Source organism: Podarcis liolepis, assembly GCF_965112155.1.
Source record: "Podarcis liolepis genome assembly, chromosome: 10".
NCBI lineage: Eukaryota > Metazoa > Chordata > Lepidosauria > Squamata > Lacertidae > Podarcis > Podarcis liolepis.
This window is the reverse complement of record NC_139562.1, coordinates 31069299-31094515: the sequence shown is the minus strand read 5'-3', so window position 1 is coordinate 31094515 and position 25217 is coordinate 31069299. Positions and strand designations below refer to the sequence as shown.

The 25217-nt window shown below is 40.9% G+C and overlaps 1 protein-coding gene across 22 annotated transcripts in view; it reads right to left on the bottom strand.

The window, feature by feature from the left end:
- Positions 1 to 25217, bottom strand: part of TNRC6B (trinucleotide repeat containing adaptor 6B) — a 109849-nt gene that overhangs the window by 53304 nt on the left and 31328 nt on the right. For 18 of the 22 annotated variants that reach the window (XM_083462281.1, XM_083462261.1, XM_083462265.1 and 15 more), the window contains one exon: positions 6613 to 6700. In XM_083462281.1, the coding sequence (XP_083318407.1) occupies positions 6613 to 6700 (88 nt within the window). Of the gene's footprint in view, positions 1 to 6612; positions 6701 to 16780; positions 16849 to 25217 lie in introns of all 22 variants that reach the window. The other 4 variants (XM_083462280.1, XM_083462275.1, XM_083462262.1 and 1 more) reach the window with 1 other exon arrangement.

Genomic DNA, 25217 nt, shown 5'->3' with positions numbered 1-25217 from the left:
CACAAGATAGGCAAGAAAATTTACTTTGTCTAACAACTGAAGTGTTTGCTCAACAGGACTGTAAGAAATAGCTAAGGGTAAAGGTAAAGGACCCCTGGATGGTTAAGTCCAGTCAAAGGCAACTATGGAGTGCGGCGCTCATCTCACTTCAGGCCGAGGAAGTGGGTGTTTGTCCACAGACAGCTTTCCGGGTCATGTGGCCATCATTACTAAACCGCTTCTGGCGCAACGGAACACAGTGACGGAAGCCAAGGCACACGGAAACGCCATTTACCTCCTTCCACAGCGGTACCTATTTATCTACTTGCACTGGTGTGCTTTCGAACTACTAGGTTGGCAGAAGCTGGGACAAAGCTCACCCCAACACGCGGATTCGAAGAGCCGACTTCCCAATTGGCAAATCCAAGAGACTCAGTGGTTTAGATCACAGCTCCACCCACCTCCCCCATTCTAAGAAACAGAGCATCTTAAAGCACAAGCCTATTTTCTTCCCAGTAATAGATTATCTGAACCACTGCTTTAACAAATTTCAAGTAAGTAAACATGAGCAAGGATACAGATTCTTATACAAGGCAACATAACACCTGAAGGGGCTACCTCAATGCAGCATATACGCCACGGCTTTCCAACACTGAATGGTCACAAGTGAAAAAACATTGGAATTCTAGCACTATTAGATTTCTAACAACTCAACAAATGTTGCAGGGACAAACTGTGCTGAAAGTCTCACTAGGGTAAACACAATGCCACTAAAAGCTTTTCAGTACGTCAAACCAATGTGAATAAAATGCTTAGAAAACAAGACTCTGAATACAATTATTCAAGATTTCTACGACTAGGAAGTTTCCTTAAACTCTGTGTTATTATAAACTTCAAACCTTTTGGTAAAGAACACTTTACACAACAAAGTAAAAAAAAAAATCGTTGAGTTTTAACTATCTCTTCTTAAAATAATTGTGGTTGGTGCAGTGTTGCAGTATATGCCTAAACGTAACCTGTTTAGGCATACAAATATTAAAATGGTCAATGCGAGTTTATTGTTTGCACCAACCTAGCCAAATCTCTCTTGTAAAATAAGCACACAAGCAAACAGTGGCGGAGCTTCATGCTCCGGCATCGGGGGTGGAGAGCAGGTGGGGGGGTGGTTGGTGCACGTCCCGCGAGGTGTGGTGTGCCGCCTGCGGGGGCGTGGTGCCCAGCATGTGTATGCGGGGGGGGGGGGGAGCTGGGGTGGCACCCCACTAGGATCTGGCTGCCAGGGCAGTGCGCTCCCCCCGCATCCCTCTTCCTCCACCAGTGCATGCAAAATACCTCTTTTCTCATGTCCATCAATCCAATTGAGAAAAACACAGTATAATTCACCTTATTATTTGATACAGGACTGCCCACAAACAACTCTGCCTGATTTATGTTAGTAATGGGGTTTAAAAGAGTTAGCAAAAGATCACGGCTATAGGACCCCGTTTTTTAACGAGTGCTTCCTGTTTATTTACCATTCAAGAAGCAGGCCCTAAAAGGCTGCAAGCAGACATGAGCTCCAAATCCAGAAATAAAAACCCTTTGAGAGGCCAATTTGAGCACAAGTATTGAAGAGAACACACAGGTTCCAGTCACCGCTCCTCAAATAGCTCAAGACAAAGGCTCCTCCCCTCTGGTGGGTTAAGCAGGATGCTTTAAGATGCTCCCTGGAGGAGGAACAATCCTGATCTCCCCAGACTGGCCCTGTCTCACAAGTGAACAATCGTGGTTCTCCTGAGCTCACAAAGCGCTCAGTTTTGGCAGATGCATAAATCTGTATTTTATTTTTGCTTTTATTTTATTTATTTTTACTGGAAACCCATTCACATCTTTGTGCTGCCCCAACTCCAACCCACCAACTGTGTTTGCTTAACGGGAAAGTGGGGGTGGGAAGGCCTCAGTCAAGACAGGGCCTAAGGGGCCAAGCAGTCAAGAGAAAAACTCAGTAACATCAGGAGAGCGACAAGAGCAGTGGGAAGAAATTGTGCAGCAGTAACTGGTGTGTGCCTGCCCTAGACGCTGGCATGTTGTTGTTGTTTTAATTTAACAGAGTCACAGGAGAGTGGTTGGGGCAGAGTGTGCCAATCCAACTGAGAAGCCAACACATTTTCCTCTCCAATAGTGGGAGAAATTGTCCTAAAGAGGATGCAGGCAAGCAGCACCCTCCCTGCACTTTCCTACCCAAGGCAGGAGGGACTGCAAGCTCACATTACGATGGCTGTAAGGGCATCTACTCACTCAGGAGGGAGGACTTCAGAAGAGAGGGAGACCCCAGATAAGAGTAGGCAGGCAAACACTGCTAACCCTGATCCTGTGGCCATGTTCTTACCAGGGGAGTATGATTTGTTCAGATTCTTAACCTGGGTTGAGGGCATAGTGGCTCAGGAGGCACAAGGGGCAAGGGTCCCCCCCCCCACTACTGAGTTAAGACTCTCACTACTGTCCTGTCCATCCCCCCGTCAATTCCACGGGGTGTTGGTTTAAAAGGAGGGTGGGAGACTAAGGGGGGACATGACTGTCATTCATAAAATTATTAACTAGACAGTGAAAAATGGAAAGAATGTCATCTTTCTTATAACACTAATTTTGGGAGGTTACTTACCACTGACTGGGAATAGATTATGGGCAGACAATAAGAAGGGCTTTACACAAAGTACAGGTTACATGGAATTCACTGTCATAATACGTAGAGATGGCCAGTGGCTTAGATGTCTTCATGCATTTGTCTAATCCCTTTCTAGAGGAAAATTATATGGAAGCTATCAGTCATGACCCTGAAAATCAGTTTTTTGGGGGCGGGGTGAAGGAGGGAAGCCTGTATTTAAGTTGATCAAATGGTGTAGTGTGTACTGTTAAGGAATACTGTTATAGAATACTGTTAAGGACTGTTGAGGAAAGGTGGTGAGAAGGGGTGTTTTGAAGCTGTTTGATTATTATTTAAAAATAAATATAAGCAAAGATATTGTGGGAAAGCTTTTATTCCATCGCCCCAGTAGCTGCGCAAACTTGGTTGGTGAAGAAGATCCAACATAAAGAATCAAGATGCCATTTCCCAAGGCTGACAACAGAATCAGTACCTGTATCCTCTGTGTTGTATTTTCATAGGATTGGGAGTAGGGCTGGGGGGAATGATCCAGTAGCACCAAGACACTCAGGAAAGTGACTAAGTTACTGAAAAGTTTCTATTACTTCTATGACTTAAGGTGCCTTTGACAGCTGCCATAATGGAAGCTCTGATTCCGATCTGTTATCTCTGAAGACTTAAGGTACCACGCGATAAATACGCAATAATGGTATGAAGCTTCTATAGCCCATTTTCAACACTGCATACATGGAGTACTGTACCTATGGACCAGCAAGCTAACATCTGTAAAGAGCCACAGTATAAAGCACTGATGTAGAAGGCCAGTGAGCAGCAAAAAAGATGGTTTGTTATTACACTATAATGGGAATACCCTGCCCCGCCTGTGCCTCCAGGTGACAGTGCTTAGAAATCACCTCCTGTCTCTGCAGTCATCTCAAAGAGAATGGGTTGGTGCTAAATCGATGTTCTGTCTCTCCTGGCTCATCAAGAAGATCTAGATCAAAAAGATGGGTGGTTTTTCAGGCAGTATTGAATATTCCTGCCTACGTCAAACTTCACATTTAATAGGTCTAAGGAATTAAGAGCTAGTTTTTTGTACAGTAAACCAGAAAGAGCAACATAAAAAGATGTAAAAATGCCGTCAATTTTTACTTTAAAGGTCTTTGCTCATCAGAACTTAAGAGGCCCTGTTCAAATATACATCATTAGCCACAACAAATCTTTATGAGTGCTTTTCTAAGGCTGAAGATTCTATTGTTCTGACATATCAGGTCCTGGGGAAGTAGACCAACAAGAGGAGAAAAAGCCTCAACAATTTTTAGATGCTGCTGCTTGAAGAGATAAATCATCTAAGGCCCATTTTTTGTGTGCCCCCTCCAGAAGAGGTCTGGAGGGTAGCAGCACAAGAATGGGTCTTTTCTAGGGTGGCTTCCCATTTGTGGAATATGTTCCCCAAGGAAACTCACCTGGTACCTTCATTACAAATCTTTAGGCGCCAGGTGGAAATGTTTCTCTAAAACCAGCCCTCTGGCTGATTAAACATTCTATGGCCTTTTAAATGTGTCTTTGGAATTATTGGTTTGTTTGGTTTTTATGTATTTTGTGTTCTCATTTTGCATTTTTATGTTATGAAGCACCCTGTGATCTTCAGATAAAGGACCGTATACTATACAAATTTAAACAGTAATAGTAATAATACAGCATGGGGGAGTGACGAGAGTGTTCAAATCACCACTCATCCATGAAATTCACTAAATTATGTTGGGCCAGCCTAACTTACCCCACAGAGTTAATGTAAGGATAAAATTAAGGCGGGGGCGGGGCGGCAGAGTGTGTATGCCGCCTTGAGCTTCTTGGAAGAAAGTGCCCTAGAATCTTTCCGAAACTGCTTATGCAAAGTTAACTTCCATCACGCTAACCTTTTATAGTTATTTGAGACTGTTAACTAGTATATAGATAGAGGTGATCCAGCTGACATTATGAACTTTGACTTTCAAAAGGCTTTTGACAAAGTACTTCACAAATACTTTCAGGTACGTTTAGCAATCATGAACGAGAAGCAAGGTCCTCTTATGGATCAATAACTGACAAGAAACATGAAGCAGAAAGATGGAAATGTGGAAAATTGAGTCCTCCAAGGATAAGTACTGAAACATGTGTTATTTAACTTGATCATAGTCTACAGCTAGGGACAAGCAGTGAGGTAATCATTTTTGCTGGTAATACTAAATTGTTGAAGGTGATTAAAACAAAAAGGATTGTGAAGATCTCCAAAAGTTATGGGTGAATGGGCAGTAAAATGGCAAATACGTTCCAATGTAAGCAAGTGTAAAGTGATGCATATTGGGGCAAAAAAATTATGAATTTCACATGTATGTTCATGCAGTGTTGGTGACTGATCAGAAACAAGACCTATGGGTCATAATGAAGAATTTGATAAAGAAGCTAATTCTGTGTGTGTCAGCTGTGAAAATGGTTAATTCTATGCTAGGAATCATCAGAAAAGTGGTTGAAAACAAAAGTGCCAATATCATAATATCATTATCCAACTCTATAGTGTGACTGCATTTCGAATACAGTGGTACCTCGGGTTATGAACTTAATTCGTTCCGGAGGTCCATTCTTAACCCGAAACCATTCTTAACCTGAGGTGTGCTTTCGCTAATGGGGCCTCCTGCTGCTGCCGGCGCGTGCTTTCCGTTCTCATCCTGGGGCAAAATTCTCAATCCAAAGTACTTACTTCCAGGTTAGCAGAGTTTATAACCCAAAGTGTTTGAAACCTGAAGCATTTGTAACCCGAGGTACCACTGGACTGTGTACCATTCTGGGTCATTTTACCTCAAAAGGGTATTATAGAGTTGGAAATGGTTCAGGAAAGGGCACCTCTACTATAAAGAAAGGTGACAGCATTTTGGGTTTTTTTGTTTAAAGGTATATAAAATTATACATGGTGCAGAGAAAGTATAGGGGAAAAAATTCTCTCTCTCTCTCTCATAACACTAGAACTTGTGAACATCCATTGGAGTCAAATGCTGGAAGACTTGGAACAAAAATAAGACAGCACTTGTTCACAAGTGCATAGTTAAGCCATGGAATCTGCTCCCATAGGAGGCAGTGATGATCACCAACTTGGATGGCTTTAAAAAAAGGATTAGATAAATTCCTGGAGGACACAGCTATAAAAAGCTACTAGCCAAGATGACCATTATGTTTTGTCTCCACTGCTGGTGGCAGCAAACCTGACTACCAGTTTTGGGCAGCATAAGGGGGGGGGGGAGAATGTCACTGGACCCACAGGCATTGATTTGTCCACTGTGAGAAAAGGATGCTGGTCTATATGGACCACTAGTCTGATCCAGAAGGCTCTTCCTATGTTCTTAAATGTGGGGTACAAGTGTAAAAATTAAAATAATACCCCCCCAACATGAGCTGTAGACAAAACACTGTTTCTGCATGTGCTTTAATGAAGGCAATGTATGAGTCAATAATCCCAGGACCTCAGCCACTGGAGTTTGGGAACCACTCCAAGCAGTTTCAATTCATGTGCTCAAGTAAGAAAGCTAAGAGAAGCACAAAGGGTCTCGCACTTACCGATGTAAAATACATCCTAGGAACACTTCTTGGATCCATAAATAGATTTCTTTAAAGCAATCTTATAATTTGCTACTCACCTGCATGTCTGAGAAAGCAGCAATCGTTGCCAGACAAGCACCCAAGTTATAAACGACACAGAGGAAACCAGCTGCTTTTACAGCTTGATCAACGCTGATCTATGTTTAATATGGCATGGCTGACTGCATGCAAACCTCAAGATAAATCCTCTTCTAGCTTTAAAGGAAAAGGATTCTAACTAGAAAATACAGAAGATGAGCTGAGATGTACATGCAGCATTGCTGGGGTGGGTGAGTGAGAATACAGTAGTTGCAGTAATCATAGTGCCTGATGCTCACTGGTCAACTATTATAAATGGATGACCTTACAAAGTATGATCAAACAAATACCTGGCTTACCTTCTGAGTAGATTCCTTCTTTTTCTTATCCTCTTTCTTTCTTCTCTTGTCTTCCATTAACTGTTCTTCCTTTTCTTGCTCCTTCTCTCTGTTAAAAGTTTAAAATTAAAAAGTTATTCCTAAATATATGCTTTATACAAAAAAAGCCAAATCCTCTGCAATAGCAAAGAGATGCTGGCTACCTCTATACTGTGTAAAACACCATATAATACCTAACTTGAAGAGTCAGCCCTCCCATATAAATCAACCAGAAGCCTGTCACTGGAGGGTATGGAGGGTAGCAAAAAGAGAAAGGCTCCGCATTTGTGGGAAATTCTCCCCAGGGAAACACACATCACACCAACAATGTCTGCTTTCCTGCTCACTCAGGCTTTTGGTCTTTGAGCATAGTGTAGCATGATTTATATCCATGATGTTCTTCTTTCAGTGGGGTGGGGTAGGATATGTCATTTTTATTCTTGTTAAATAAAAAACTTTATACATTTTTGTTCTATTGTATTTTATTCTATATATTTGGTTTTAAATTACTGACAAAGCTATTCAGCATTTTATATATTTGTAAGTTGCTTACAGACATTTTGTAGACTGCATTAAATGAATGCAATAAAAAATCCTGATCATCAATTGCAGGCTGTCCGCTTTGGGTCTAAAGTCAAAGCTTGATCCAATTTTTGAGTTAGATTCCCACACAAATTATTTAATATACCAGCATAAATCCAAAAAACTGTAAGCAAACTGGAAGGAGAATTTGCAGAACTTCAGATTTCCTTTAAGCTTACACCTCACCATTACTGATAGTCAAAATACAAATTGATCTTTAAACTTAACAGTTGGTTTACCTCTTTGCTCAGGCAAAAATTCAAAGGAAAATTCCATATGCATGGTTCTCCACCATGTACACACATACAATCCTCTGGCTGTTAATGCTCTCATAGTAATAATGATCCAAGATCATTCCCAGAAACTGGTACTGAGAAGCTACTATTCTACCTCATGACTTTGATATGCAGAATGCCAGATGCCCATCATGTCCCCTGCACTGCTCTTAATGGAAACTGGAAAGCCATGTGTTTTCCTTTGGCCTAATGGCCACAGGGCACACAAATGGCTTGCAATATACATGCATGCAGAGTCATCAGTCTTCCCACCTTCTGTTTTTTCTAACTGTTTTTCTGCATACCCAGATTGTTTTATGGGCATGCAGAAACTACCCACTTCTCTTTGAAAAGGCCTATTTCATTGCCATACTAGTCAGCACTGGGCCATTCACTTCACTATCAGATGACTCATTCGCACAGGCAAACAGACTACTGATGCTGCAGGTACACTTAGTGATGAATATGACTGTGTGAACCAACACCTAAAATGGAGCTAAAAGATCCTTGTGCATTTCTACTCCATTCTCCCTCCTGTGTTTACTGTGCAAAAACTGAATAACCTCATTTCACTTTTAACCAACAGTAGCTACATAACCAAATTTCCAGATACACTGGTACAACTGAGGCATTAGACCTAAGTAAACAAATAAAACAAATATTCAACTAGCAACATGGGAAAGAAGAACTGCCTCCAATAAGACAATAAACTGTGGAATAAACTGTTTATTGCTTAATTCCCATGATTAATTCCTATAATACAAGTCATTATGTGCATTTTGCTACGATCAACACTTTAGATGAGCAAGGAAGAAGTCTAAAGTCTGAATGTAAGGTTTATGAGCTGAATCTATGTTGACAATTTCTCATGTTACATAAGCACAAGGTAATGTTATGCCATTTCATAGTGCAATATGGTAAAGACCAAATATGTATAGATTTGAGAGAAACTATAATGGATTGAAAAATAACCTCCACAAAATAAACAATGTTTCAGCATTAACAACAACAAAATTGTATACTGTAATGGTTTAAAGATAAGATTTTGTATAAAGAGCCAATTACTAAGCCTTTTAAAAAAGGCAACCACTATAAGTCCTCCAGAGCTAGGAACTACTTAACTTGCGTCTCTCTTGTCAGTCAGTTCTCCACATAGTCTTCACTTATCTCACCTACTGTTGAAGAACATCAAAATTATGGAGGGCCAGGATTTATAACTTTAATGTTTCGCACAGGGTTTTTCCTTGGAATTCCTCAACGTCTAAAAAGCTCCCTAACTGCCCCTTTGGGATCTATGTATTACAGCAGGGGCCCTAAAATATAATGGCAAACAAATACTTTTAAAATAGGTCATCTCCCTTTATACTTCCCTAGTTCTTTGTGTTGCAGGGTAAAGAGAGATAGACATGAAATGAACACTACTCTGCGGCTAAAAATTCCCTAAGGTTATGAGAGTTCTGAGATTTGAGAAGCAATCTGAGATGTAACAGAGAGTGTACAAAGGGAAAATTAAGATCCTTCAGAGCTATGTTTAAATCAGGACTGCCAACTAATTTAAAACAATCACTCTAAGAGGCAGAGATTTGTTCACCAACAAGCAATGCTTGTTGTTTCTTGGCAGAAATCCGAAGTAGCATCACAGCAAGGAGTCTGCCTTCTTTATATAGTGTATCTAGAACAACTGATATGGCACTCTTAGTAAAACACCATGCATTTAAAAGCAGTTAACTAATGCAACAATGCTGTCTTTGTTTACTCAAATGGCTTGAACATCCATGCTTAGGATAAATATAGATGTTTAAGGGAATGGATATTCACTGTTAGAGGTGTATGTATGAACAAAATTTGTTTCCATAAGATTAAAATAAACATAATTTGAGCAATAAATGATCTGTGAATGTTATAATTCATTTTAAAAAGTAGGACCTGACAAGTCAGAATCACTTAAGGTCTTCAATAGATAATGCAACTTTCTGAATTCTTCAGTAACTTCTTTCCTAACCATAAGACTGTTCCTAACCAAAGTACTGGGTGAACGTAAAATCAGAAATTTCTTAATCTAAAATCAATTCCAGACAATATTAAAATGGGACTTTTGAGGACTTGTGGAATTTTAAAAATAAACTTTAATTAAAGAACATGCTCCACATTATCCTCCGGTGACAAAAATACTGGTAGCTTCTTGGCTAAAAGGAGGTACATTTACAGCATAATTCAACATATGTTGTTTACTCAGAACTAAGCCTCACTGTGGTGAAATCCTAAGTGCTATGTTTAGGATTGGAACCTTAGTCTTTAAAAAAGAAAAGGAAGAGAGATTTACTTTTATTTTTACTGTGAGCGCAGTGGTGCCTAAAGAGTCAAAAAGAGTACTCACATCCATTTTAAGTATTTTATATAGAACACAATAGTTAAAAATAAAGTACTGAATTTCCATCTACTTAAAACCCTCTGGTTTGTATCCAATGGTACCAGTCAGATGACAAGGTTTCCTTCAGCACAATTGGGAGGGATGCCATTTTTGGCAATCTGTTCCGAAGTGTTGGGGGACTCCAGAGCAGAATACAGGGGTGCAGAGGGGAAGAGGTGACCACTGCTTTCCCCTCATTCTTCTGAATCAATCCTTACCACCTGCTGGGTGGCACAATTAGAAAAAAGCCCTTTGTAAATAGTGAAGCCCCAAACAATACACATTTCTAAACATACTTTGTAGGCGGTAGCTCCAGTTTTAATATAAGCTTCATTCTTTTTCCCTAGTTATTCACAAAGTTCACCATGCAGGTATTGTTTAGGCAAGAAAACCCAATAGCATGCAACATACAAATGAGAGATCACCAATCTCTTTGGATCAATGAGTGTATTTGGGATTTTGAGAGAGTGCCCTTGGCATCATGCTCTCTAACTGCTTCACACACACCCCAAAGACAGAAAGAAAATGTGCTAGTGCATGCACATGCCCCTACACGCAGACAGACAGACACACACAGCTTTCCCATGAGATAAGGGTAAAAATCAGATCCAGTAGAATAATAGAGTCCCCTAAATTTTCATGACTTTACATAAGAGTTGCCCCAGTACCACCAGAAAATTAAAGCCAATATTGGATAGACTGAAGATATAAAATCACTTCACAGATCCAGTGCTTCCGTCTCATTCTGTTGAATGAAGCTTTACCACCAGCTGAGTGACACAATTAGAAATAGCCTGTAGATCTGAAAGAAAATGGTGTGAACACACCACTCTTCCTTCAGCTCTATGCACTTTTTTAAGGGTGGGGGCGGCATGGCTACCTTATAATGAAGAGGAGGAGGTGAAAGGATTTGCAGCCACCAAAAGTCCTCAAGCTTGCCATTATGTCCATGTAGATGGAAAACTTCACCACAATGAATACTCTAGAATACTCTGTTTACCCAAAATGAATGAGTTAATATCTTACGGCAGTTAAATATTTCCTTTGAAACCACAAATAGAGAATCTCTCTCAGCTTACAACGGTTACAACAGATTAAAGCACACCCTCTGCCAAGGCACTCACGTACCCGTACTTTTCATCAGCACGCTTTTGTCCTGTATCTTTTTATCTTGTGAACCGCCCCGATATCTTTGGATGAGGGACAGTATATAAATTTATAATAATAAAATAAATATACAGGCAACCCCCAAACAGTGTGGGGGTTACATTCCGGGTCACCTTGCGCATCGGTGGAGCACGCATAATCTTTCCCTGCTTCCCCCTTATTTATTTACCTACTTTATTTATACTGCTGCCCCATAGCAGAAGTACTCTAGGAAGCCAGTGTGGTGTAGCGGTTAGAGTGTTGGACTAGGACCTGGGAAACCAGGGTTCAAATCCCCACTCAGTCATGAGCTCACTGAGTAACCTTGGGCAAGTCACAGCCTCTGAACCTACCCTCACAGGTTCGTTGTAGGAATTAAGTGAAGTGGGGGTAAACCATATATTTCTTGGAAGAAAAGTTGGGATATAAATGCAATAAATAAGCTATTCTGCTTAAGAAAGATGGAGGGGCCAGTCAGATGAAGACGTCAACTGCCAACCTGGCCTCTGGAGATCTCCACGTGGTCGCGATTAGACCCACACAAATTGCAAAACATGTCTGGTGCCTGGTTAGTTTTGAACACTGGGCACAGGCAGGCAGAATAGGTTCCGCAAGAATGGAGAGATGCTATGCAACACCTAAGTACTACCAGTACTCTAGCACATGGGTAGTCCCGGGGGCTGGTTCGGGCCCAATCGCCTTCTCAATCTGGCCTGCGGACGGTCTGGGAATCAGCGTGTTTTTACATGAGTAGAATGTGTCCTTTTATTAAAAATGCATCTCTGGGTTATTTGTGGGGCCTGCCTGGTGTTTTTAAATGAGTAGAATGTGTGCTTTTATTTAAAATGCATCTGAGTTATTTATGGCACATAGCAATTCGTTCATCCCCCCCCCCCAAAAAAAATATAGTCCGGCCCACCACATGCTCTGAGGGACGGTGGACCGGCCCACGGCTGAAAAAGGTTGCTGACCCCTGCTCTAGCACCTGCTTTCTGCACAAGCTACAATTTCTGGACCATCTTCAAGGGCAACCCTGCATAGCACACACTATAATAATTGAGACAGAAGGTTATCAGAGTGTTCTAAACTATCACCCATCTGTGTCGAAGAACAGCCAATAGCTAGAACTAGGCTCTCCTAGCCACAGAAACCACCTAAGCCTACAGTGCAGAGATGGATCCAGGAGAATCTCCAGACTATGAACTTGTTCTTTCAGGCGGAGTGCTACTCCATCTGTAGCAGGTCAAACACAAGAACTACCCAACAATGTCTCTGTCTTGTCCGAATTAAGCTTCTGTTCACTAGCTCTCATCCAGCCCAATACTGCCGCTAAACACCAGCTCAACATCAACATAACACTGAATATTATGTTAATAAAACTCAGTCCCAAACTCCCAGTGATTCCACCCAGTGGCCTGTAGATGTTAAATAGCACTGGGGACAGAATTGAACCCTGCAGCACAGTTGCCACAGATCCAAGCATGTCACTCTATGGTTCTCTGAAAACAGCCCTGCAAGCAGGAACAGAACCACTGTATCATCATGTCACCAACCCATACAGCTGCTCTAGATGTATACTATGGTTAATAGGATCAAATCTGCTAACAGATTAATGAGTGACCACAGGGAACCACTGATGTGTCTCTTCAAAAACACATCACCAACCACAACGACCAAAGCCATTTCAGTGCCAAACCAAGCCCTGAAGCTGTATTGAAACGGGTCAAGGAAATCTGCTTCATCAAAGTGTCTCCAAAGTGCCTGGCCACAACTCCCTCAAGTACCTTGTCCAAAGAGGAATACAGGCAACTGGGTGATAATTGCTCAAAACCTCAGGATCCAGGGAGCACCCCTTGAGGAGGTGAAGCACCACCACACATTTCAAAGTGGCTCGTAAAATGTGACTTTACCACTCCCTGGACTAACCTAATATTTCAGGCGCTATGCAAAACATGAGTGTATCTTTTCTACCACCAAAACTCTCTAAATGTAGTTTATGTGCAAGAGCATATTCTTACTTCAGTTATTTCTCCCTTGAGAAATACTTTGTGATTCCCAATATTTTCACCTTGTGCTCAAGAAGGACATTCTCTTTATGAAAAATACACAGGAAAATTGTGAAAAGCTTTTCTATCCCTGTAATTATGTCCACTCTCGGTCAGTGAAAATTTTGTCTCATCTCTTTTCTCAATAGAAAAGAAATAATAATATCACAGGATTCGGTGATGTCTTCTGTTATATTACATACATGCTAGATAGACTGCAAAGAGCTACTTTATGTGTAGTCAAGCATTTGGGACATACCCCACAGGACTTCTGACTTTCCTCATTGAGCAACAAACCTTTATATATCACCCAACACCAGCTGCTTTAGAAGCAACCCTCCATTTCTAAAGGTGTTCACTATGCAGAATGGGAAGCTACTAAAGAAAAACAAGCTCAAAACCAACTTGCGCATACAGAACTAAATATATGATTCCTTGGATCATTAAATATCAATACAGTGGTACCTCGGGTTACATACGCTTCAGGTTACATACGCTTCAGATTACAGACTCCGCTAACCCAGAAGTAGTACCTCAGGTTAAGAACTTTGCTGCAGGATGAGAACAGAAATCATGCTCTGGAGGCGCAGCGGAAGCAGGAGGCCCCATTAACTAAAGTGGTGCTTCAGGTTAAGAACAGTTTCAGGTTAAGAATGGACCTCCAGAACAAATTAAGTACTTAACCCGAGGTACCACTGTAGTTCAATATCAATAGTACCTTGTGTAACAACACAATGAAAATGCAATCAAATGAATGAAAGATCCCATACATATGGCAGTGGCCCATTTCTGACTAGCTGATCACACCCATGTGAATTGGATTCCACAGTAATTTATTCTTTGCATAGTATTGTCACAACTATTGCTATCTCTTACACAGCCTGACCTCCTGGTCTCATTTTGAAAAGAAGAGAATGTTCCCTCTTCTTTTTACTCAGGTTGTGTATGTGTACTTAGGTGATGCATATGATGAACTGCAGCTGCTGAACCTGGCTCTTACCTATACATGTACCACAAAACTCTTCATTGTTTTTGCTGCAATACTATCTCTCTTCAAAAGTGTCAGCAGGAATAATCACAGACATTCTCAAAAACAAAAAACAAAATATTTTAAGGTAAGAGTCTGATCTTGCTCCCAACCTGACATGCTAAGCCTTGCTTAGCTTTTTAAAAACAGCATTCCCTTAGAGCTCTAACTAGCAAAGAGCAAAAATATATATGATAGGATTTAATAACCCACTAAAAAACTTTATGTAAACAAATACAGACTTTGTTTCCCCAGGAAGACTTAGTGGACAAATTCTATTAGTCTCAAGCCATCAACATTAGGGTCAGGAAGGAATCTTACACTCCCAAATCAGAATGCTTGTATTCCTTTAATGCAGCTGTCTTCAGACTTCAGTACCCAGATGTTGGACTACAACTCCCATCATCCCCAACCATCAGATAAGCAGGCTAGGGATTATGGTAGTTGAAGTTCAACAACGTCTTGGGCACAAAGGTTGAAGAACCCTCCTGTTGCCTGCACTACTGTCAGGCAATTAACAGTGATGGATTGGGTCTGAATTCTTGAACATATCTTAATCCAAAAGGTTTGCTTTTTTCATGGGGAAGTAATCTCAGTGATCAAGAAACAACAAAACAGGTTGTCTTCTGCCATCAGAGTTATATTAATGTTTCTTAAAATAACTTGGTTTAAAATAAAACCTAAATTTATATACAGGCAATAGTAAGGTCTGCATGTATTAACTTAAAACAGAATAATGGCCATCCAAACAGATTAGGCTAAAGGTGGATATCTGCCTGAGGTTGATTGACACCCTGACCTGGTTCTCATATCGTATTAAACTATATTTTATAGTTTATTACTATGGTTGTTGTTGTTTAGTCGTTTAGTCGTTTCTGACTCTTCGTGACCCCATGGACCAGAACACACCGTTATGAGTTATGAGAACAGCAGTTATGAGTGGCCTTCAAGTATACTATGGTGTAATGTGCTAATAAATGTGGCTGGACTAATAAGCACTTCATTCCTCTCCCTGTCCAGATGGGGGAAAGGCTATGGTCTGGCTTCTCATGTTGGGCTCACTGTGTGGAGAAAACAATAAACCCTAAGCAGAAGCCAAATTTTGTTCTTTGTTTTACCACTCGTGGTTTGTTTGGGGGGGTTTCCAGTAGCAAGGGAGGAGGGCAGCACCTATTATTTCAGTATCATGCATTAGCAACTAAACCACAGGTCACTGGGGATATGCACATGCCTTACTCAGGCATGTTTCAGCTTTTGAACACTGCTGTAAACCAAATGCAAACCAATGGTTTAATTTATGTGCTGCATTTATTATACAAGTTTTCTACTAGATCCAGGCACACATCATCAGCAGTTATGAGCGGCCTTCAAGTAAATGATCCTACTTAGTATTATTCCATGGACAGAATCAAACTGAAATCCATCTCTTCTTAGATATCTGAGTGGCAAAACAAGATGTATTTAATTGTTACAGTAGCCAGCTAGTATGTATAGTCTTATCAAATGTCTCTTGAATTTAAATATTGTGGTTCTGTGGGTCTGCTCTTGTTCTCAGGGAAAGAGAATACCACCTTTTAGTGTTAATGCTTCAACTACAAAGTAAGTTCTACTCAACACAACAAGATAGCACAAAGTGCCTTTCTGGATTAGGCCAGTATCTAGTCCAGCATCCTTTTTTCAAAGTGGCCAACCAGATGTCCAGTGGAATCCTACAAGCATAACCAGAGTGCAACACCACTCTTCCCACTGGTGATTCCCAGCAACAGGCATTCGGAGGTATACTGCCTCAGACAGTGGAGGAAAAACACAGATATTGTGGCTAGTAGTAGCCAATAGCCTTAATCACCACAATTATCTGATCCTCTTTCAAAGCGCTCAAAGTTGGTGGCCATCACTACCTCCTGTAGGAGCGAAATCCGCAGACTGTATTAAAATATGTGCTGTGTGAAGAAGTACTTTCTCAGACCTTAACATTTCCATTTATGTTCTTTTATTAACTTCTCTAAAGGGCCATGTATGTTACAGCTGTTTAGGGATGGGGTGCTACTGCAACAGTTGCAGCTCCCTACTGGAATGTTTTGATGTTCCACTTTTGAATCCATGTATTTTCTTTCAGGATACAGTGGTACCTCGGGTTAAGAACTTAATTCGTTCTGGAGGTCCGTTCTTAACCTGAAACTGTTCTTAACCTGAAGCACCACGTTAGCTAATGGGGTCTCCTGCTGCGGCTGCGCTGCTGCTGTGCAATTTCTGTTCTCATCCTGAAGCAAAGTTCTTAACCTGAGGTACTATTTCTGGGTTAGCGGAGTCTGTAACCTGAAGCGTCTGTAACCTGAGGCGTCTGCAACCCAAGGTACCACTGTACATGCAATGACAATATATTTTCCTTGCAATTTGGTGGTCAGCTACATTCAAGACATGAATCAAGTACTTCTTAAGAACTGGGACAACAACTAAAATGGAAGGGTGTTATTTGGCCATTGATCTTTCTTCTACTCTTCCAAAACAAGAAATAGAGGATTGACAAGAACTTTATTCATCCAGCAAGATCAGACAATTTGCGATCCAATAAACATAGTCCCCATTTAAACCTTTCAGGTCCTTTGTAGTAAAGGTATTTATCAGTGTTTCTTCCAGAGTCTAGCATCTAATCATTGAGCTGTACCTTAGAACATCTTCTTTCCATTCAGTTTTTTGGGGGTATAATTTTTCTAACACTGGGAAGCAGTTTTCCTGAGAAAGTAATTCAAAAATTAATTTCAATATACGAAACATTTACAAAGAAAAAAAGCAAGTAGTTGTTTATTTGTTATAGCTTGAATAGCATTCCAAAACAAGATCACTGGAAATATATTGTGTGTTAATTCAGGGTAAGCACTGTACAATATGCATTAAACATAAAAGTGCATATTAGTCTTAAAAAGCAGCAAGTGTATGATCAATTAAAATTACAGGGACTAATAACATGCATATCAAGAACATAATATCATTATAGTTTTCCCACTGAAAGTTATTGGTTTATTCTAAAATAATAAAAATTCACTTATTTGTTAATCTTATGCCTGCATGAGCGATATGTAGAGACGCTACTTCTCTCAAAGGAGAAAGTTAAGTATTCACTGCATCCTGCCAGTTAGGAAGTTAGTTTCGTCAACATGTCCCAACAGCTTTTCTATTTGAACCATTGCACAGCAGAGGATGTAAGCTCAATGTCTATTCTTGTTTCCAGGGAAACACTAGACCAAACATCTTGACTAGCGCTTGCTTCTGCATAACCAAGCAAGGTCCCTATTGTTTGTTCCTTCACATAGATTTATATGGATTTGTTTCAAAAGCTAATATAACACATCTTTTCCAAAGAAAGTGAACAAAACAATAACCCTAAAAAATCTCATCTTATTAATTCCACTCATTTAATCCATGCTCTAATTTTCACATTAGACTACTGTAATATACTCTGCACCAGAGCTTTCCAAACTTTTCATTCTGGTGATACACTTTTAAGACATGCATCATTTTGCAACGCAGTAATTCAGTTTTACTAGCAAACCAAAGGTTAAATAAACTCCTTCTCAGCCCCAAGAGAAGCGTGGAAAGCATTTATACAACACACCTACACACTGCAGCCAAAACACCAACCTGTTGCGATACACAAATAATGTCACAACACAGTTTGGAAAGCTCTGCTCTACATGAAGCTGCCTTTCAAAATTGTTTTAAAACTGCAATTAGTTGTGAGTGCAGCAGCTAGATTACGAAATAGGACTGGGCATTATGAGTATAGAAAGTGAGATCTCCAACAAAATGTTCTAGCCCCTCTATTCTTCCTCTCACCCAGTTTTCTGCCCTCTTAAAAAAAATATCTAGCTTGCATTTGATAGCCATTAAACAATCTCCTCATGAGCCAAGTTTGATAGGTAGGCAAAACTGTCAAACACCAGACATCACAATGGCCTGTGTATGGGGTGCTTTAAACCTCCAATAACCAGCTGACTGTCAGTGCTTACAGGAGTTCAAAGCAGCACTTTAAAGCCTTATCACCTGATTGTGAGGGCAACAAAATGCTTGTTAAGGTCCCTGACAGCTCTAATGATCAGCTGCTAATCAATGCTTGCAGACAAGCCTGCACAGTGCTTTGAAGCTGTACCTTCAAGTGTTACTCTGCAAGCCAAGACAATGGGAGCCCTTTCCAGTGTCCAACTATCAGCTGATAATCTGGGCTTCAAAACATCAGCAATCAACAGATCACTGAACTAGCAAAGAGGTGCACATGGCATTATGCACAGCATTTTGCAGATGCTAACAGTGGTGCCTGCAAACCCTTTTTACAAAAACATGACTTTTCCTGCTCCACATCTGACATCATAAATGGAATCAAGTGCAGGGCAGGTAGCTGTGGCTTGGCCCAAAATAGCCTCATGGGCCAAATAAGGAGGGCTGGTTGGCCTAATTAGTTCCCCACTGATGATCTTGAATTAGTTGTTTACAGCTTATGACCATGGTACTTAAAGGGCTGTCTGTCTGTGTCACTTGTACATTAAGATCTTTCTACTAGGTGCCTTTTGTCTTTTGTAGCTGGCTACCGAGGAAAGGGTCTTCTCCGTGATAGTGCTCCAATTATGAAATATGCTCCCTTGGCATTTTATCTGCTTTGTTGTCATTTTACAGCCTGCCAAAGAATACCCCGCTCCCCACTTTTTAAATTTAAAAACTATTAGCAGGGATTATCTGATAAAATATTACTGTTCCCTCCCTTTACACTCTCCATCCCCACCCCACCCTGACTGAGAAGCATTTGCCTCAAGGCCAACAAATTGCATTTATTTCAAAACTGTCAGTTTCTGAAGTTGACTTATTGTTGACTGAAGGTTAATTTTATGTAAAAAATAGTTCTGTGTCCGGACAACACAAGAAGCTTCAGTTAACCAAAAGCTCAAGCTTCTGAACACCTCCTCAGTCCTGCAGTGAGAGGGGTGACATGTGATAGACTATGTTGACTGCTATTAGTTAGCTTTGTTATTCTAATCTAGAATGCATTTCCTACTGATGTTATCTGTTTGTAAGCCACTTTAAGGATCTTCTTTGCTAAATTGCAAGTTAAAAATCGCCAGACTAAATGCATTCACTACATCTTAGCTGGAAACGCTTATGGCCACAATTTCCGAAAGCAACATAATCTTTCTACTCATCACCACAGTCATTTTGCAATTTGTAAATAAACATGGTAGGGCTCTTTAAAGGCACTGAAGGAAGTGTACTTTAGCTAACAGACAGGATAGTTAAGTCCCTGACTATTCTATGAAATGGTCATCTAATCTGCAGAGATAAAGCAGACAGACAGAGGTCACAAGCAGTTTAATATAGCAGGTCGACCCTTTCCTGCAATATTAACCCTATAATCTGCTATGAAGATTAATGTGTGAGCTGGCATAGGAGATTTCCTGCACCCATTTGCATGTGCCCTATTTGTAAGAACTTTGTACATTTCAAAACAGAAAGCACTAAGTAAATTCCTTATTATTACACAGAAAGATTTATTAGAAGACTATGATGTACTCATGTGTACCCCACATGCAGGGCATAACAGTATTGACGGAGAGCCAGGGCCATGCTTTTAGCCCTGCACATATTACCACTCCATTCTGAAAAAAAAAATATTATTCTCTTGACAAGAGTAGCAGACTCAATCTGGAAAACAAGGGAAAGAGGACTTGATTATCAAACCAATGTTTCATGCCTTAAACAGAGCAGCAACATGACATCCATGAATAAGGAGACTATACCAGGAGAGGATATAGGGTCCCGGTATTTATGAATATGGCAGCAGCATATCTTAAAGATGCCTATTAAGTCCCATTTGAGAATGAGGATTGATTCTACTATCGCCTCCGTAGCAACCACCCATGCAGGTAGAGCAGTGGGACTAGGAGGAGGATAGGATAGAATTTCAATGGTTGCTATTAAGAACATTTGAAACCACACCCCTCTCATCACTGAGCTTGAGAACAACTATTCAATGAAAGAGAAAGCATATGTAAGTTATTTTTAACTATAGCAATTGAACAATGGAAAAAGGTTCCCTCATACTGTTGGGATTTACAGTTCACCCAAGGTTGCCTTAGTCTGGTTTAGTCATAGGAGTGAAAAAGAAGCAATTCTTAAAAAATCCAGAAAGCAGCATTTTAAAAAATGAAGAGCAGAAAATTTCAGAATTCATAAAAAAGTATCCCAAAGCTTTAAACAAATTTAGAATCTGACCTGGAATATTTATTTGCCTTATGTTTAGTGAACAAAAGGTACGTAGCAATTTTTATGCTCTACAGTGGTGCCCTGCAAGACGAATGCCTCGCAAGACGAAAAACCCGCTAGACGAAAGGGTTTTCCATTTTTTGATGCGCTTCGCAAGACGAATTTCCCTATGGGCTTGCTTCGCAAGACGAAAATGTCTTGCGAGTCTTGCGATTTTTTTCGCTCCCTCCCCCTGTTTTCTAAGCCACTAAGCTGCTAATAGCCTTTTAGCCGCTAAACCTTTAATAGCCGCTAAACCGCTAAACGCGCTAATAGGGTTGCTTCGCAAGACGAAAAAACCGCTAGACGAAGAGACTCGCGGAACGGATTATTTTCGTCTTGCGAGGTACCACTGTATAAACATCTAACATGTTTTCTTAGTCAAAAGTAGTCAAGACTGTAAAATATGATGAAACTGCCATTGGATCTTTGGATGAAGGGGGATATACAAATTTAACAACAGTAGCAACAACAACAACAACAACAACAACAACAACTCACACTTAATGTAGTTTTGGCCATAATCTTGCAACACACCTCAAAATAAGTTTTACCTGAGCTCAACGGGATTTCCTGCTGAGTAAGACTGCATGCATCCCCGCGGCGGGGTGAGCTCCCGTCTTTCGGTCTCAGCTCCTGCCCACCTAGCAGTTCGAAAGCACCTCCGGGTGCAAGTAGATAAATAGGGACCGCTTTATAGCGGGAAGGTAAACGGTGTTTCCGTGTGCTGCGCTGGTGCTGGCTCGCCAGAGCAGCTTCATCACGCTGGCCACGTGACCCAGAAGTGTCTCCGGACAGCGCTGGCCCCCGGCCTCTTAAGTGAGATGGGCGCACAACCCTAGAGTTGGACACGACTGGCCCGTACGGGCAGGGGTACCTTTACCTTTTTAAGACTGCATGCATAGAATTACACTCATAGTCTGACCAATTCACTCTTACATTGAAGGATAGAGTGGTAGGAAAAAGTGGCTTTTGCTACCCAAACACCTGATTCACCCAGCCAACGTAGGAGCAAATTTTTTAATTTTGTTTTATTTTGCTGGTGGCAGACCAGGGGGTCTGCAGGGTAACGCAACAGTAAAAGACGTGTCTTTTGATATGTTCTACCCCACCAAACACCTGATTCAACCAGCAGCGCAGCGGGGGGGTGGAGATGTGTCTTTTGCTACTGTGTTGCTGGGCAAATAAGGCATTTGGTGGGGGTAGCACTACAGAAAAAGTTGCATGTCTTTTGCTGCTGCTGTGCCTGGCAGACCAGCTGACTGCAACCAGTGGAGATGCTAGGTGCCAAGGGTGGCACCTGGACACCTGCATCCAGACACAAAAGGCTGGTTACCAGTTGCAAAATGTGACTGGCAACTGGCTAATTTCCAACGCTGCTAGGAGCTTGGAGGACAGCGCTTGTACGCCAAGCAGGGAAAGCGCCTAGACACAATACATGTGCCCATACATCTAAAATAGGTCACAATAGGACCATAGCAAGTTGCAAAATGTGCCTAGTCCTTAGGGAGTATTGAATGCTGCAGGGAAAGTAGCAATAAATTGCTCTATAGAAACATCATCATTTAGTAGAAACAGAAGGCACAGACTAGATTATGAAATGTCAGGGATAGGAAGATTTTAAAGCCATGATAGTAAAGGACAAAACCAAGAGATCTGGTGTACTATGAAAAGCAGTAGTTGTGGAGAATCCACACACCTTTGTTCTTCCAAATTTTTGTGTCAAAGAGCATGATGCCAGTCATGAAAAGGTAACAGAGCATTTTCACTATTTAGCACATAAAGCTAAATCCAGTTCACCTTCAATTATGTACTCTCAATGGAACAGCCATCAGAGCAAAAAGAAAAAGAAAAGCCAATTCTCCCAAGGATGATCGTTTAATGGTTATTAACCAACTCTTCCAACAGGATTCATAGTATTACTCAATATAGCACCAAAACACACACCAGTTTATATTTCAATTGCTTAATGTTGAATACTACTCCCATTATACATTTCTACAGGGTACATTCCAGTGGGAGTACAGAATGAAGTTTTCAATTTCGTATCCTTTTTCATGTTGGAAAGTTGCATCCAATCAACCCAGGTGAAAACGAGGAGATGAACTAATAGGATGAGGGGAAGTCAAAGACCAATGAATACATTGTCTGCTATAAATAAAGATGGACAGTTTTAATTGAGACTAAACTTTAAAATGCATTTAAATTTAAAAATAAACCAGGTGAGCAATGAAATCTCAATTCAATATAAAGCAAAATATGTTAAAGCCTATACACTGATTAAGATCTAAATTCTGCTCTCTGACAAAACATAATAAAATACTTCTGTGGTTTAGTAAACCTCTCTCTCTCATTACATATGAACCAGGAAACTGTATTTTAAACTTGGACTTCAAACCAAGCTCTAAAACCAGACCCCATTTGTAGTTCAAGATTAATTCAGGTTCCCACTTCCTAAGCAATGGGAAAGTATGGCTTAACTAACCCCAAAGTCCCATTACAGATCACAAAGCAAAGGCAGGAGAATGTGGGCACATTTGTCCACAGTCTAATAACACAAGGATTTGGGCTATAGCCTCTTAAAACTCAGTTACAGGTTGCTTTACACTATAGGCCAATGGTTTTCAACCAGTGTGCCGTGGCACTCTGGGGTGCCTTGAATGATGGTCAGCAGTGTTAGAAGCTGGGATAGAACAGCTAGGAGCCAAATGACTTCTGGGACCTGGGTTGTGGGCGCCAAAACAGAATGTCTAGTCACCACGGGAGGGGAGGGGAAGGGAGAGGAGGCAACACTTTTTATTTATTATTTTGATAAGCATGAATTAATGGCACCCAGACTTTCTGAGGTGCTTGGAGAATCTTTAAGTGCAAAAATGTGCCTGGCGCCCTGCTAATTTTGAATACTGATGGTTAGGGGTTCTGCGGGCAACACTGGCCACTGTCCCTCTTTCCTTACCTCCCTCCTCCGATGCCCGCTTGCGTCTCTGCCTCCAAAGGCTTGCACAGCTGTTTATTGCAGCAGCCCTGGCCATAACCTCCACAGGTGAATGGTGCCTCTGGGAGGCATCTCTCTTTGGGGCAGGGGGGGGGGCAGCTCCGAGACCAGGGCAGCAGCAGTGGCTGCCAGAGGACTCCCAAGGAGAGGGGAGAGGAGGCTGGGGGAACACTCCACAAGGGAGTAGGTTCAAAAAAAAAAAAAAGGGTGAGAGACTGCCAGCTTTGCAGGCAAGCGGTGACATAACTGGGCTCCACAGAAAGATGTAGTTGGTTAAGGGAGCCGTGGACTCAAAAATGAGCGTGCAACCCCAGAGTCGGCCACGACTGGACCTAATGGTCAGGGGTCCTTTATCTCCCATGTTCAGCGGCAGTACATAACAGAATGCCAATTGTGGGGGTAGGTGACAGCAGGAGAGCTATTGCTTTAACGCCATGTTTATGGTCTTCCCAATGCATTAGACTAGACAGGCTTCTGGACTGAATAAGCAGGGCTATGTTCTTATTCTGTACTCCTGTTTTCTGCCCTTCACTACAAGAACTACGATATGAATATTTACCATTAACCAGATAGCATGTACATCTAACCTTCCATCTCATTAAGAAATACATTGCCCAGTAAGCACTAGCCATTGCATGTGGAATGTTCTAAACACCTAGGGCCTTACACATGTTTATTCAGAATTCCATGTCCATATGTTTGCTGCTTCTATCCAAGGAAGTGATCCACACAAAGATACCAGTCCTTATTTCCTAAGCAAACATCATTCTCACTGCATGTGGCTGCATGACCAGAGATTTTAGATTGTGCTCTTAGACTGTATAAAGTCTTTGTTTTCTTGCAATTTACTTGTAATAGCAACCAGCATTTGTTTAGAAAATGTGAATTTCAAAATGGTAGAGTCTTCTAGATGATTTAAATTCAGTCACCTTAGCCATAGCTTTCTGCACCCCTCTCCCAGGAAACAGTTCATATTAACCAAGTCTGTATGATGGCCTTCATGGTTCAAACAGTATCCATCATCTTTGCTGACATCTTTGCTAAAGACAAACAGTGTTTCTTTTTCTTTTTAAATGTTTAATTCTATGCCCTTCTCTACATGATACAGAAATATGTGACACAGAAGCATGCCAGCTGCATTGCATACTTAATCAAGTTAACCCTCAAAACTGAGCCAAGGTTACTTTGTCTTAAGTAGGTCACCCACTTGCATACATGTGTGCACGCACACACAAGTACATAACAAGCTCAAGGAGGGAACAGACTCTCAATGGAACTAGGCTTGAAACAACATTGCTTAAAATACTGATAATTGTGTCATTAAGCTGTGTAAACTGGTTAAAAAACTGTTGAGATGCTTCAAGTTTTACTTGACTTGTGCTGTGTGCTGCAAGAAACATATTAAGTCAGCGAGGGCCATAAAGTCAGCTAAATGTTATTGTAATTTATCAATTAAAGAACTGAAATTCAGACTAGCTCCATCCTCTTGCTATAGAAATAAACATAATACAAACAGAACACAAGGCCTTTCAGAAAGAGGGAGAAAATACATGACAATCAAATTTCACATTGTCCTATTCAATTCTACCCCACAGAGAGGTGCATTACATCACATTCACACAATGCAGGGGGAAGGGCTTGCCCACAGAAAGCAAGATTTACAATGATCCCCCATTGCTGAACTGCTTCCTTTGGAGAGATGTGAAACACAGGGCTTAGTTTTAAAGGGAAAGAATTTTAAATCCATGTAAGATACTGTATCATCTTTATTCTTCTCATGAGTTCTCATTTCAAACACATTAAATATGTAAAATCAAAG